Source organism: Aythya fuligula, chromosome 8 (assembly GCF_009819795.1).
Source record: "Aythya fuligula isolate bAytFul2 chromosome 8, bAytFul2.pri, whole genome shotgun sequence".
In the NCBI taxonomy this organism is placed as follows: Eukaryota; Metazoa; Chordata; class Aves; order Anseriformes; family Anatidae; genus Aythya; species Aythya fuligula.
In genome coordinates, this window is record NC_045566.1 from 31,095,276 (window position 1) to 31,109,593 (window position 14,318).

Below are 14,318 nucleotides of genomic sequence, written 5' to 3' on the forward strand. Positions count from 1 at the left end.
ATGCACTAAGTGAACATGAATTTCTGCCAGGACACGCACTCTAATTTGTGAAAACTGTTACAAAAAATTAATTCAAGTTTACATCCTTGGATTTAAGGCTATAAAATAAGTTCCACCTCAACAAGATGTTGGAGGCCCACCACCGATGAGGTGGTAGGCCATATGGTAGGCCAAAAAACAAACGAACCTGCCATCATACATCGCTAGTACTATATCCCGCATTAAACTTGTTTTTTTTTCTGTCTCCCATCCAAATACTAATACAGCCAACAAACTACCATGAGGTGACCATTTTCTGTATAGTTCATACATCTGCTAAATAAAGCCAAAATAAATAACAAAGTTCTTTAGTGAGAGATCCTCATCATTGTAATTGCCAGGTTTTGTTTCGTTGCAAGAGGGAAAAATGATAAAAAACTGCTCTTACAGGTATTAATATCCAACCTACAGGTCATATGCTGCTAGCATTAAAATTTACCAGAACCACAGTCTATCCCCAATTACCTTCTCTCTCAGTTTCTAAGGGGTAAGCTACAGAATGGCTAACTTTACTGGCAATGAAAACTTTACATATCTCAGTCTCCCACGGGGCCTCATGACACTTCCCTTTTACATGGTTAACACCAGTAATTGTCCTAAAGATAAATGATGGTTGAAATCAAAGTGATATCACAAGACAGTGCACTACTAACAATCAGTTCTCCCCCAGGGAATACCCAGGCAAGAAAGACTGTCTAACAGTGGATTCACAAACTGGTCTGCTGGCAGAAAATCATTCACCCTTGTGTGTGTATGCTGTCCAGACCCTCGTTGGCAGCAAGCAAGAAGTGCATGCATGCACCGTACAAGTGTGCAGCAAGGCCAGTGCTTCCTGAAACTGCCATACTTACTGCACATACGCAGTCAGCCCAGTCATCTGACAGAAGGGGTACTTGACATAACTCCTGTTTTTGAAAGATGCTTTGAGAAAAATCAATAGTTTTACCCAAAAGAGTAAAATGCTACACAGAAATGATTTCCTATTTGTAGTTAAATCCTGGAGTACTAATGTCATCTTGCTAGCTATCAGAAATTAACCTTTAAATGTAATTAAGCAAAATGACTTTTCTTCGTACTATTTAAGGAAAGCATTTAAATGCAAAATTAAGCAAATTAAGCACAATCCCATTTTTTAACAAACAACTGAAATCAAAACTGGGTTATGAACTGGGGCTCTGCATGTTTCAAACTTCCCTTTACAGTTACAGATAACAGTTAAAACCAATTGCACAGGAGCATCCTATTTTAAACCTTGGTCTTCAAGTAGTGTGTGCTTTTTGGTAAAACTCAATCCCACTTAATTCTGAAAGTGGGCTCCTATGCCATTTCATTGCAACTACTTCTTCTTTTATGATCCCCTATGCCTAAGAGGGGAAACTCCTATTGGACCTAGATCTTTCACTTGGCCACAACACAATATAAACTGGAGAAAAAAGACAAAGGGTGTTTGGGTTATGGAGTCTTACCCAAAGGTATCATTAGCTATCGCAATGGCATGCTCTAAGGACACGAAGAACTGCTGCTTTCTAAAGGTCTCGTCAGTGATTTCAATCACATTTCTAAACAAAACGTAGTGAAGCTCTTGCCTATTTCAACATGAGAAATTAATTACTGAGGCTTGAATTACAGAGGCTTGAAGCTGGTTGAACACAGAGAAAATGTAGATTTGGACAAAGCACTTTGCACCAAACAAGCAGGTAGAAGAAAAACATCAGTGTTTTGGTTTTAATCTTAAAATTGAGTCTTAAGACTTTTAAGTTCAAAGATTTAAGGGATGGATAGGAGGAGAGGCAGGGACAGAGAGGAAAACAAACAAGCAAGTAATCACACACTCAAAGATAATTTTGTTTTGGACTGATAAAGAAAATCTTGTTTGTCATGAAAAGAACTAATGATCTAATTTGCTCGGTAAATGAAAAAATAGTCTTTAATCATGAAATTACACAGTTGCCCATCATGTGATTTTAAGTAACCATTAAGAGCCTTTTAAAACGAACAATAATAAAAACTTACCTCAGTTGTTTTGCATAGTTTTGCTCAATTTCTATCCTTTCTTTTACAAATTTTGCATATTTCTCCAAGAAGTCAATGCCCCACTGTGTATGCTTGTCTAAGTTATCGAACTGATCCTTAAAAACAAAAGGAAACACAAATAGTGACAGTTAGTTAAAAATCACACCAATACCAGAAATGATATATAATTTAAGAGTTGTACTTTGAGGGAATGCTTTCTACTTGGATAGAAGTCACTAAAGTTACAAATCAGTCATACATGTGTGTATACACCAGCCATATACCGGAACAGTGAGCCATACATACAGGCACAGATCTAGCTCTTTCTGTAAAAACAGCTCTAAATATCTTCATTTAAGTTGTGCGCAGCCTTTGATCACTTTCACAAAGCAAACACCTTTTTCCCCCTAAAAATACTCCCATCAAAAAAGTGGATATTTTCCACCTAGATGGTGAAGACATAACTAGAGATTAGTATCATATAACTAAGGGAAAGGACTGTTCAACAAAACAGATGCACTTGGCATTTTAAAACACAAGTAGTAGTAATTTCATTTGTTATGAAAAAGTAATTCCACTTTTGAGATTGCCCACTGAAATAAAAATAATGCAAATTTCAGCATGACTAAGTCGGGTGTAGCCTGCATATGAAAAACATTTATTAAATAAATCTATACACAAAGTTCATCCTCAGCTCTAGCAAAGATTCCAAAGAAAGCAAACTTGCCCTTACCCACTAAAAAAGTTATGGTAAAGCAAATGCACAAAGCAAACAGGAGAACCAAAAATAAACAAGACTTGAAAAAAAAAATGGTTGTGTGATTATTAATAGTTTAAATCATCTACAAAACTAATCCTTCACTTCATTCAGTATTTATCTACCTCTATGGATCCTATGGAATTTTTGGAATAAATAAAAATAGGATCCTATGGATCCTATCCAATTTTTCCATATGGATCAATGGAAAAATTGATGATTTTCAGTTCAAGCATTTCCTGTAAATTTTCTCTAACAGTTACTTAATAACCCAAAAATAGAAGCAACTGCAACATCAAGGTTGTGTGTTCAATATAAGCTGAAATCAAATACGCTTCGCATAAATTAAAAAACAAACAAACATAACCCCACAAAACAGTGGGGAAAAAAAAAACAAAGAAGCTCTTAAAAGCAAGACTTAATTTACATAAGGAAGTGTGGAATGAAGGGTATTTATCAGAAGCTGATTCAGTAACATGTCCGAACCTGATGAATTATTGTCAACCTTTAGTATTACCAATTTAAGTCCGATTTCAAAATGCAATAGGATGATCTAAAGTTAAATCAAAGAACACCAAAGTGGTGCATAGCTGAAGACTCAAGGAAAACGTATTCATTAAAATAGGTATCAAGATTGTACACCCATATACAACCAATGGGAGTAATAAAAAAAGAGCTACGAACTTTTAACAACATGAGGAATATAAAAGGATTCAGGTTGCTCTCAAATCTTGCCTCACTGCTCTCAGCATTTCACACCACAGGCTCACCATGGCTGTTCGTGCACTGACGGTGTCAACACAGAGGCACGCCAAACAGCCACCCTATTCCACTGCTAGCCTCATGCTCTCTGGATCTTCTCTTCACCAGAGAAAACCCAACCACCTCTCCCCGATGCTTCACTAAAGAACCACATTAACAGGGAAGAGACAGAAATGGGACTGAAGACAAGATTTCAAAACATTTGGGAAACCAGCCAAATTTACCCCATCTGGGCATTTCAGCAATAATTGCTTTCTGTCAAATAAGGTCACATTCCTGCTATTGTTTTTAGAAGAGCTGCATATGCTTTGTTTGTGTACGTGAAGAGGGAGATGGTTATCACAGTGCTTTTAGTTCTGAAGCACTGTTACACGTGTGCATAAAACTACACCATTCTGAAAAAGCCTTTTTCATATTCTATTAATTTTGTAATTACTCTGTTTTAACCTGACATCCAAAATAAATTTCAAAAAGGTGCTGTTGGCATGGAGCCAACATCCAAAACCATTTAAGAAAATGTTATTTCCCTTCAATGAACACCAGAACAAAGCCTTTGCTGTCCTACTTAGGCGCTTTAGACCACAGAGCTCTGATTTGATACTCAGGTTTTTATTAACATTATGGAATGCTAAATTACTTGCATTTCAGAATGTGCAATCAGAGAAGATGGCTTTCCAAATATTTTGCTCAAACGAAAGAAGATTCTAACAGTCAACATTTCCTCTTTGCTGCTAATATGAGAGTGAAATGGAAAACCTGTTACTCTCCCCTCGTGCAGTATGTTCTTGCTCTTCAAAAGAGAGAGACAGCTCCACAAGGTCAGTTTGCTTGCTGTCCTTTTTTGGTCAGCAATTATATTAAACGCTATCTTAGAATGAAGCATACAATATGGTGCCTACAAAAGTACTACTTTCAGGAAGTATAAAAGCATCTTTTGAACACTGGCTTATGAATGACCAAACCTGAATGCCTATAAATAAATAAATAAATAAATAAATAAATTATTTATAGGTAACAATTTGTGTTCAAAATAAAAACACTATTAAAAACGTCCATGTAAAAACTGATAATTAATCAATTAAATTGGATGTACCGATGATGTGTCAAACTCTCTCTCTATACTCACGTACATGCTGCACAACAGAGCTCTCAATTAACAAATAAAACGTATGTTAAGTGAACAACATATCTGCTTTACAATTCTTCCAATTCTTGAACACAAAACCAAAGAACAGAAGTCTGCAGTCACACAAATCATGTTACACTGCTCAGTAATGACGCTGAGATAAATGAGCAAAAAAGAAAAGTTGCATCAATGAATCAGTAGAAAGAAAAAAAATGGACCTTTTCAGAAAGGCTTCTAGATGTGAGTCACAAATTAATCCTTTCAACTTCTCTCACGTAGCACCCATGTTTGAGGCTCTGGGTCTCAATCAAGACAAAGGCATCCTTTTCATCCAAGAACACAAACAGAAAATCTTTCACACTGCTAAAAAGGAGACCAAATTATGCGCTGAGAAACAAATCAGGCTATGCAGTACCTTGAATGGAAAAAAAAATAAAAATTGGGCAATACTATAGAGAGAAGAAAATGGACCAAACAGATGTAACAGACTATCTGCCCGAAACTTTCAGAATCGATCTATCGATGTATTAATACAGCCAACTGCTTTGTAAAAAACATGAAAATTGCATTAACTGAAGACCAGCAAAAGGCAATTAAAAACAAACAAAAAAAGAACACATCCTACGATATCTGGCTGTCTACTATTTTGATAGCAAATAATTTTATCTACAATATTCCAAAGCAAAACACACATTGCTGTTTGTCCAGTAACTCCCCACCACCATTAACAGCTGAGCAGGCAATTTCTGTAAAAAAAAATAAATAAATAAAAATTTAAAGACAGCTGGCTACTATTAAACTGATTAATGTTAGCTAATGGATGGTGGCCCTCAGTAGAAACTGCCCCCTCAAAAGCTGGAATGCAATGCAAAATCTGCTTTGTCAAAACAAATCTCAGACTTCACAAAAATCTGTAGTAGGTGAATATAAACTATTCGAAAAAGAAGTGTTATGTCCCTAAATTTTACTTCCAGTAATTTAATGTAACCACAGACTAACACTACGCATACTTCAGTGATGCAGTTCTAAACTTATCAGATTGTTGCAGATACCAGGGAGCTTTTCAATAACAGCAGCTGAAGCATCAAAGCAAGTAGCCAAGCTGAGTCAAATCTGCACTGGAGATAAAAACATCATTTCCCAAGTTAAACTTAAGAACTGATCTTCTCCTCTTATTGGCACCTGTTCCCCCCCCCCCCCCCCCCCCCCCAAACCTCAAAAGCCAATAAAAAGGAAAAAAAAAAAAAAAAAAAAAAGAGGATCTCTTCAGAGGGATAAACACTGGGGGAATACTGCAGCATAAATGCCAAACCTTTCCTCCTCCAAAAACTATCTGTAGCTAGTCCAGCCACTGTTCATCATAGGAGTTTCAAATGAAATGTGTTAGGCCAGACTGAGATTTTTAAACAGTTAATGCTCCCAGTTTTCACTGACTTGGAAACCAGTTATACTTGCATTAAAAGCTAGGACTGTGGTACTAAATTCTGCAAAGAAAAAATAAAATCTGCTTTACTAAATGGTTCCCTTATAAAAAGTTCTAGTTTATCAGATCAACATCCCATTGTGGATTATTCCCCAGTCAGTGACTTCCATTTTGATCATCTCCAAACAACTCTATTGAAAGCCTTAAGAATCATCTCAAACACACAACTACATCAACTTATGTTTAAGCAACCTACGTCAACTAATAATGTTTAGATCTACAATCACTTTTAAATAATTAATAAAACATTTTATTCCAAATCATGAATGACTTCATGCCTGTATCATTATATTCTCTTGACTCAATTTGTACATCAGTATTTCCATAATTTTATCTGACCATGGTTTTAGTCTGCAGTTACCCAAGTGACCTTATTTGCAGTTTTGAAATACTGGCACAGGATTAGTTCTTTCCCTTTTCTTTGTTCTCCAGGCTGTCTCACTTGGCTAGTCTAAACTTCCAATTAAGTGAGTGGGAGATTAAAAGCTGAATTCCACATTTAGCTCTCTAAATTCTTAACACTTCTACAAGTCCTGTGTAAGGAAATACATACTACACTCCAATGAGATTCAGCGAAGAGAGTGTTTCAGAGCATGGAGCAGCACGATGCAGGTCTTGTTCAGGTAAAAAAAAAAAAAAAAAGAATCAAAAAAGTCCAGTGCATTTGCAAATAAAATGTAGTATTTTATATCACTTTAGGAAAAGCAACAAATTACTTATCCACAAAACCACAAGTCCAAAGTAATCCAACTGACAAAACAGGGCTGATTATATAACTCAATCTAATACTGTTTACTGAATCTAAGTCCATTAGTTTCCCAAATTAACTGGAATTATGGATAAAGTTAAATGATAATGTTCTTCCTTCCTGCATCTACAGTACTGCAGAAGACAAAAAGCCCCAACTACACTCAAATAGTTAAGCATTTTAAGTTAAATTACAAAGTGACTATTTCACATATTATCAAACCCTTCTCCTGAAATATCTGGTGTGTGTCTGAAACATGAAGCCTGTTTTTAGGCCTTGAATCAAGTTCAAACCGTTCAACAATTTATACCGAATCTTGTCTACATATATTTCTATAAAATAATAAATTGATGTGTATTCAACATATACATTATACTTGTTTAATTTGCAGTGTTTGTGCAAAAAATTACTCATGCTACATGAGAAGTTATGGAAACCACAATATATTAATGAGGAGTTACCAACAGAGTACTGTGTACCTTCCCCTACTTGTCCTCAGCAAAAATTAGATTATAAAACTGTATTTTAAGTAGAGAATGTTACAGTAATCTATCTTGGACAATACATTTCAGTTTTTCTGATCTCTGTAACCTCTTCTGTGTCTGTGTTTTTTGTTTTCCTTTTTTCTCTATCTTTGCACATCCCTGCTTCCTTTTCTATCTTAGTATAATAGCTCTTGTATTTTACTGACTGGACTGATTATCACTTCTCTCTCTTCCTGCTTGCTTGCTTTTATAATTATTGATTTGGTCTTCTGGTCTTTCTTTCTTCTTGCAACTGCAATCTGTTTCTTTCTAACAGGGAGACTAGCTCCGCTTCCAGCTGATGCTAGTTTATTTTTTTTAAAACATCCTGTTAGTTTTAAATCTAAAAACTAACAAAGAGCTGCTCTATACAAAGAACAAAACAGAAACTGTCTTGCTTGTCTGCTTTGTGAAAGTTCCGTACAGTAGCTTCCAAACAGACTAACCTGCAAATTATACCAATTATACCTTATTGCTCTCTGAAAATAGCCCATGTATTAAGCTTAAGAGAGGGGAAGAAAGGTGGCTAAACATTGTTATAAACTTGAAGATTAGTGCAAACAAAAAGGGCCAGAGCAACAACACTGAAAGCCAGAACTGCTCTAGAAATAAAGCAGAGGCACTCAGAGATTAAGATGACAAAAACATAAATTTACAGGTGCATACATGTAAACTAAAGAGTACTTCACATTCTAATTTCATACTAAAACAAACATTTAGTATAGACTGTTCAGGCCTTATAGTCTGAATAAAACACTCATCTTTTGAGCACAAAAAAGGAAAAACAATATTCCCCCAAAAACTTCTGAAAACACATCATTAGCTGACCTTCAGGATGCAGAGCTATTTTGCTTATGAAAATGAAGAAATTGGAGTTAACACTAAACAGTATGTTGCAGCTTCAAAACATTTAGGTGAGAAACTCTGCCAGAAAGCAGGCTTGAAGTGCTGAATATGCAAAAGGGAAAAAAGCTACAATTAAAACATGACTTTTAGCTGAATGGATGACTTTGCTCTAAGGAATAAGAAATAGTCATTTACAGCTTGATCACAGTATGAAAAATCCATTTGCCTGTTCAACTTTTGTATATAATCTGAAAGAGCAATACCAACTCTTTGTCAACTTTGTTGTTTTTAAAATCAATTGCTATATTTTATTATTAGAGAAATGTTTGCAAGATAAAATTAGCAACCAACTCAAAAGCGATACTGAACCACTGGAAACATAGCCACCCTTGAAGATAATATACAGCAAATCAGGATTTTACAGAGAAGCTACAAATGGAGAGTAACAGTTGAGGAAGATAAATACAAAGTCTATGTTTTTCTCTTTTAATATCTCCTTAGACCACCAACAGAAGAACTGCACTGGGATTTCTTTTTTTTTTTTTTTTTTTTTTTTTTTAATGGAAAGTCAGTCTGGCAGGAGGGGATGTCTTACTTGGAAGCTAGCAGCTTCAGAGGCCTGACAGACAGCTTTCTGTCACTTTGCAGGAAGGGGCAGGAATCTACCACAGACAGAAGAGGAGTACAAAAGCTTGTGGTTGCTTTTTGGAATGAGCAGCCAGACCTGCAACACAACTGAGTTCTGCATTTGGAGATCAGCTGAAAAACAAGTAGGTAAATAAAGCCACTAACACATCTACTGCGTTACTGTACTACAAGAGACATTTATATTTGGAAGTAAAAGTACTGACACAGATTTCATGGCAGATTAAGCTAGGATGATCCAAGGAGTCACTGAACCACTTCTGTGAATGGTCAGACCAGTACAAGCATCCAGACAGGGGAAGGAGTAAGCCAGCATTTTCAGAAGTGGGCAGCTGGTGAATTAGCTCAGCCATCCTATGGTATGGTGTCCTTGAGGACACCGCTTGGCATTACAGATTACAGCTGTGCACTCCAGTTCACTCATGCCACTGACTGTATCTGTTGGACTAATGATTAGATCTTAGCAGCAGTAGTTTTCTGCCAGCACAGCAAATTGATTGTCCCAGTTCACAGCTGTGGCATTGAGCACCAACATCAGTAAAAGTATAAAGGAACAAGCTGCTACAGAGGGTAGCTCAACACACACTCCTGTTGTCCAGCTTGGAAGTAACCTCTAAAATTCATCTAATGGATGTGCATCTTCATATGAATTGAATGGTTCATCTACCTCACTGTATCAGCACATAAAGCTAAGTGGAGAGAAACTCAATTCTTCTCAAGCTTACCTACGGGTCTACCTGAAAGTAGGCACTTTGCGAGTGTCCTGGGAGTGCCTGAATGCTCTTAGTAGATGGAGTCATAGAACGACAGAACAGTTGGGGTTGGAAGGGACCTTGAAGACCATCTTAATCCCAAACCCCTGCCACGGGCAGGGACACCTCCCACTAGACCAGGTTGTTCAAAACCCTATCCAATCTAGCTTTGAACGCTTACAGGGATGGGGCAAGAAGCTTACATGTAAGTAGATTTTAGTCCTAGTTATGTCACTTGTAAAAGGAGCCATGAAGACTTTAAGCTTAACCATAAATTAACTGTGATATAATGCATTACAGTAAAAACGTATTATTGTTTGTTCAAAGCTCAGAGATGCTGTTGCTCATTGTAAGAAAGACCTGGAGATAATCCCACCTTTATAGCAAGACTGGAACAAAACAGAGTATAAACGACTGTGGCTATGTATCAAATGAAGTAGCAGAATACTAAATTTGCTTCATGTCCAATAGCCACACAAGGCCTCAGACAAAGCAGAAGTTTTGTACCATAACAGTGCATTTACACCATGACTAGCATAAGCCTGTAGAAAATCTGCAATTATCTGGCTGGAAAACAATGCTGCAAGTTTTTTAATTTTGAAAAGCTGTGTAAAGAATGATTTTGTTCCTCAGTTAGAAGGGTTATTATATGGTTCTACACTCAAAGTACAAGGTGAACGTTTTAGTGTACTATGAAGCACGGTTCGTGAAACTATCCAAAACTTAAAACTAAGAACTTATAAATATCTCTCTAAAAAAATTATACATACTTCCACAATGTTATTAGAAATGCATCCACAGAAAGCCAAATGAGCAGGAAGCCTTGACACTTTCCAGTTCTTGCATATGTGAACTAGCAATCTATTTTTGCATTCTAAAGGTTAAGTTTTTCTAAAAACTTGTAGAAACAGCAAAGAGATCATACCTTCCACCAGCTTCTTCAGCAAGCAGTTGACTTAAATTCCTGCTCTGGCCAGTCTAGCACAGCATCCAACAAGCAGGGTATCTACTGCTTTTCTCCCCTCCATGTAGTAACAAGTGAACTTAGAACAGTATGCTCAGGAAAAGGGAGTGGTATATATGTTACAAAGGGAAAAGGTTCACTGAGAGGAGGAGGAGGTAATTACCCTGGAGGTAAATCAGCCAGAGGAGAAGTACAGAGGAGACAATAGGGTCAAGCTAAATGTTTTGTGACGGAATCATTATTACAGAACACCAAGGTGCCCTCTATCATACCTTCAGAAGAGAAGGTTTGCTGCTCATTCTGATGATTCGTGATGCACCTGCAGAACACTGCTTTGCAGGACACGGTCGCTACTTGGCGAGTGGATTCCATCCCTTACACATACACACACAGCTCTGCGCAAGCAGTTTTTCAGTTTGTCCAATTGCACTACCAATGAAATCCATCTTATATTATTTAGGGGAAATTTTAATGACTGTGACATGGGTAGAATAACTACTAGTTTGCATATATCTTACGCGCTGCAGTTCTGAACTCCCTAAAAGCCAAGATGACTGTGATAACAACTGACACTAATTTAGAACAAGGAAGTTCTTTCTGCCAGCTGGGGTAGGGGAAAAAAGAAGGGAGAGAGAGTACCAACTTCCCTGTCATCCAAGTATCACTTCCCTGTATTTATTTGCTCAGCTACATTAAGTAGACAGTACTAAGGATAACATTTTTAACCGACATAAAAACCATAACAAGTAGGGTGTACTAATCCCATGCAGAAATGTAGATTGGATGCGTTTCGCATTTAAAGATGCTCATTTAAGTCTTATCTCAGTGGAGTAAATACAAAGAAATAAATTGTATGGTATATATTGTATCATGCTGCTTATCTTTCTGACAATTAGGACAAGCCTAGCGAAAAAAAAATATTTATACAGAATCCAAGTACTGAGTATCAGCAGCAGAATCGACTTCACAGTTCCAGCACAGAGAGCAAGGCATATCCCTTTAATCTTTTTCAGACTCTTAACAAAGGTATAGGTTATTTGGAACATAAACGTTGACTCATCTATTCCTTAAACAAAATATATTTCAGGACACTATTCCTGAACAATAATTTGGAGTAAATAATGAACTTATAAAATAAAATTTGTAACACAGGAACAGAGCAAACACGTCCCGATGTTAAGTTTCAGATCACTTCTCACAATAAATGTAACTGAAGTAGCCAGTATACCTACAGAGCACTGTACCTTCAGGTAAAGAACAATCTTTTACCTTTAAACACAGACGCAGAGATCCAGACAGAAATTCCTCATTGAGCTTAGCTCTGGTAAATTCTATTATCTATTCTCATAATTCCTATTGCAGATATACTGTAACACAGTGAATGCAACTGGAATATAAGAAGGTCTTTCAAAGTGTTGTCATCAGTACCTGTCAAACAGATTTAAGATGAAGGCATATACCTTAACTTTGATGCTCCTGGTACTCAAAAAATGCAACTATACTACAAAGATTTTAAACAATTTTTTACTCTTCTGAACTATTCAGAGTAAGGTACCCATACACAGGTATTCTGATCACCTCTTCAATTTTATTGAATGCAATCCTTAGCATTTTGTTGCTTGTGAAAGGCTGCAAATATTAACAGAATAGTTCAGTATGTCTGCACAGACTCTGTTCTGAGCACGCCCTCCTCCCATGAAATGGGAGTAGACACTGTTCTACATTTCAGAAGATCACAGATCACAGGGGACTGGTGAGGTAAACAGCCAACAGAACTGGAAGGCTAGTCTCTTTAACTCATTCACCATATGCTGTTTGTTTTTGTCAACTGAATAGATTAGGGGATTTTTCTGTTAAACGCCCTGTCCAACGGTGAATTTCCCCTTTTGGTATCACCTGTGAATATTTTAGTATTTAAAAGAAAGAGTAGAGAAGGCACACTTCATGAATATCTTGCAAACAACAGGAAATGTTTTTCAAACTTCATTTTAAAACCAGACCCGCATACTTAACTGGAGATTGACAAGGCAGTAAATTAGAGCCTTCCTATCTTCCTTGGAATATTATTTCACATTTAAAAAAATAAAAAATAAAAATAAAAATAAAAAAACACCACACCATGTTCACAAAGGAATCTACTGCATTCATTGTTTCTAAAGCAAAATTCATAGTAGCATTAGCACAACTGAATAAAGAATGTTAATTAAGACCAGATGTCACTACTGGCATCTTCAAAACCATGGAATTTTTCGAAGTTTCATGATTCAGATAAATCATATTAAAATGTAACATGATTCCGCTGTGTATTAATTTATCTCAAGAGTTTTTAAGATATAAGTCTAGAAATTATACAGCAAATTTCTCTTATACTTCACCATAAGAGACTTCAGAATCATAACCTGGATTATATGAAAAATATAATATAAATATTAAGATTATTCACAGAACACTTTTTTCTAATAGAAATGTACTTTGCAAGATCAAATAATACAAATTCACTGTTTGCCTGCCAGATTAACAAGATATTTTTCCTTCACAAATACCTTAAATTTCAAGGAAATGATCAGTGGTGTAATTTCACAATAAGCACATGCGCTCTGTTAGAAGAGTAGTGTTTGTAAAACAGAAAAAAAAAAAATTATCAAAATACACTTGACAAAGTTTTGAATGATCTTCTGCATCGCATCTATCACAAGCAGTCACATAAAGGATTCATTTCCCAAATGCTTTAAAACTCACAGTAAGAATAAGAAAAAATATCACAACTCTACAAGAGCAGACTGGGCAATTCAGGTTAAAAAAGAAAATGACAAGTTTTATTTTGACAATGAAATTTGTTTTCATATCATAAAGAAATCATAAGCAAAACATTTTGTACCTAAAAATATGAGATATGTTCCATGGTACTTTGCACCAAGATGAAATATCTCCACTCTCCAGCTTCGAAGTAAATTAATGAACCGAAACAAAGGTAGCAAAGCTGAATCAAGTAACAGTCAAGAACGTATTTTTATCTTCCCACAAATGAACACTAGTCAGCAAAAAAATGAAGCCTCTTTTCCAATGATCTAATGAAGTAAAACAGTCATGAAAGCCACAGGCATCAGGTTTAACTTTACAGTCTGATTACGTCAGCATGGCAAAAGTCTAAAATGCTAAGTACAAGGTACTAAAAGTAGTTTATCAAGATTCTAAAAATACATATAAGACCTTAGAAATTCGGTTTAGAAATTGTTAGAAATTGATCGTTTGTTCTTAATTTCCCAGTATTCATTGCCAATAATCTAATAGCATTACTTCCACCTTAAGTCTGTACAGAGATGAAACAACCACATTCTTTCAGAACTAAAACTAAAGAATGAAACTTTTATTTGAAGCACTGATAATTCATTATGCCTCATTATTGAAACAAAAGCATCAAAGCTGGCCCTTCAGTATTATTACCTTCAGCTGATTACACAGTTTCGCAAAAATTGCAAGGCATTTTATGCAAAGTCAGGACGTATTCTTCATACAGCCCACAATTACAGCCTTGCAGTATGAACCAGACAGAACATGGAAAAATATTTTATCTACAACCTACTAAGCATAAATACCACCAGCATCTGATTTCCAAGAATTTATTTTAAACCTCTAAGAAAATGACTGCAGTTCAATTA

At 36.0% G+C, this 14,318-nt stretch overlaps 1 protein-coding gene across 3 annotated transcripts in view; it reads right to left on the reverse strand.

Annotated features, from left to right (window-relative positions):
* The window catches only part of FNBP1L (formin binding protein 1 like), a 51,865-nt gene that overhangs the window by 26,885 nt on the left and 10,662 nt on the right, over nucleotides 1–14,318 (reverse strand). For all 3 annotated transcript variants that reach the window (XM_032191961.1, XM_032191962.1, XM_032191960.1), the window contains exon 2: nucleotides 2,053–2,168. In XM_032191961.1, coding sequence (XP_032047852.1) covers nucleotides 2,053–2,168 — 116 coding nt within the window. The remainder of the gene's footprint in view (nucleotides 1–2,052; nucleotides 2,169–14,318) is intronic.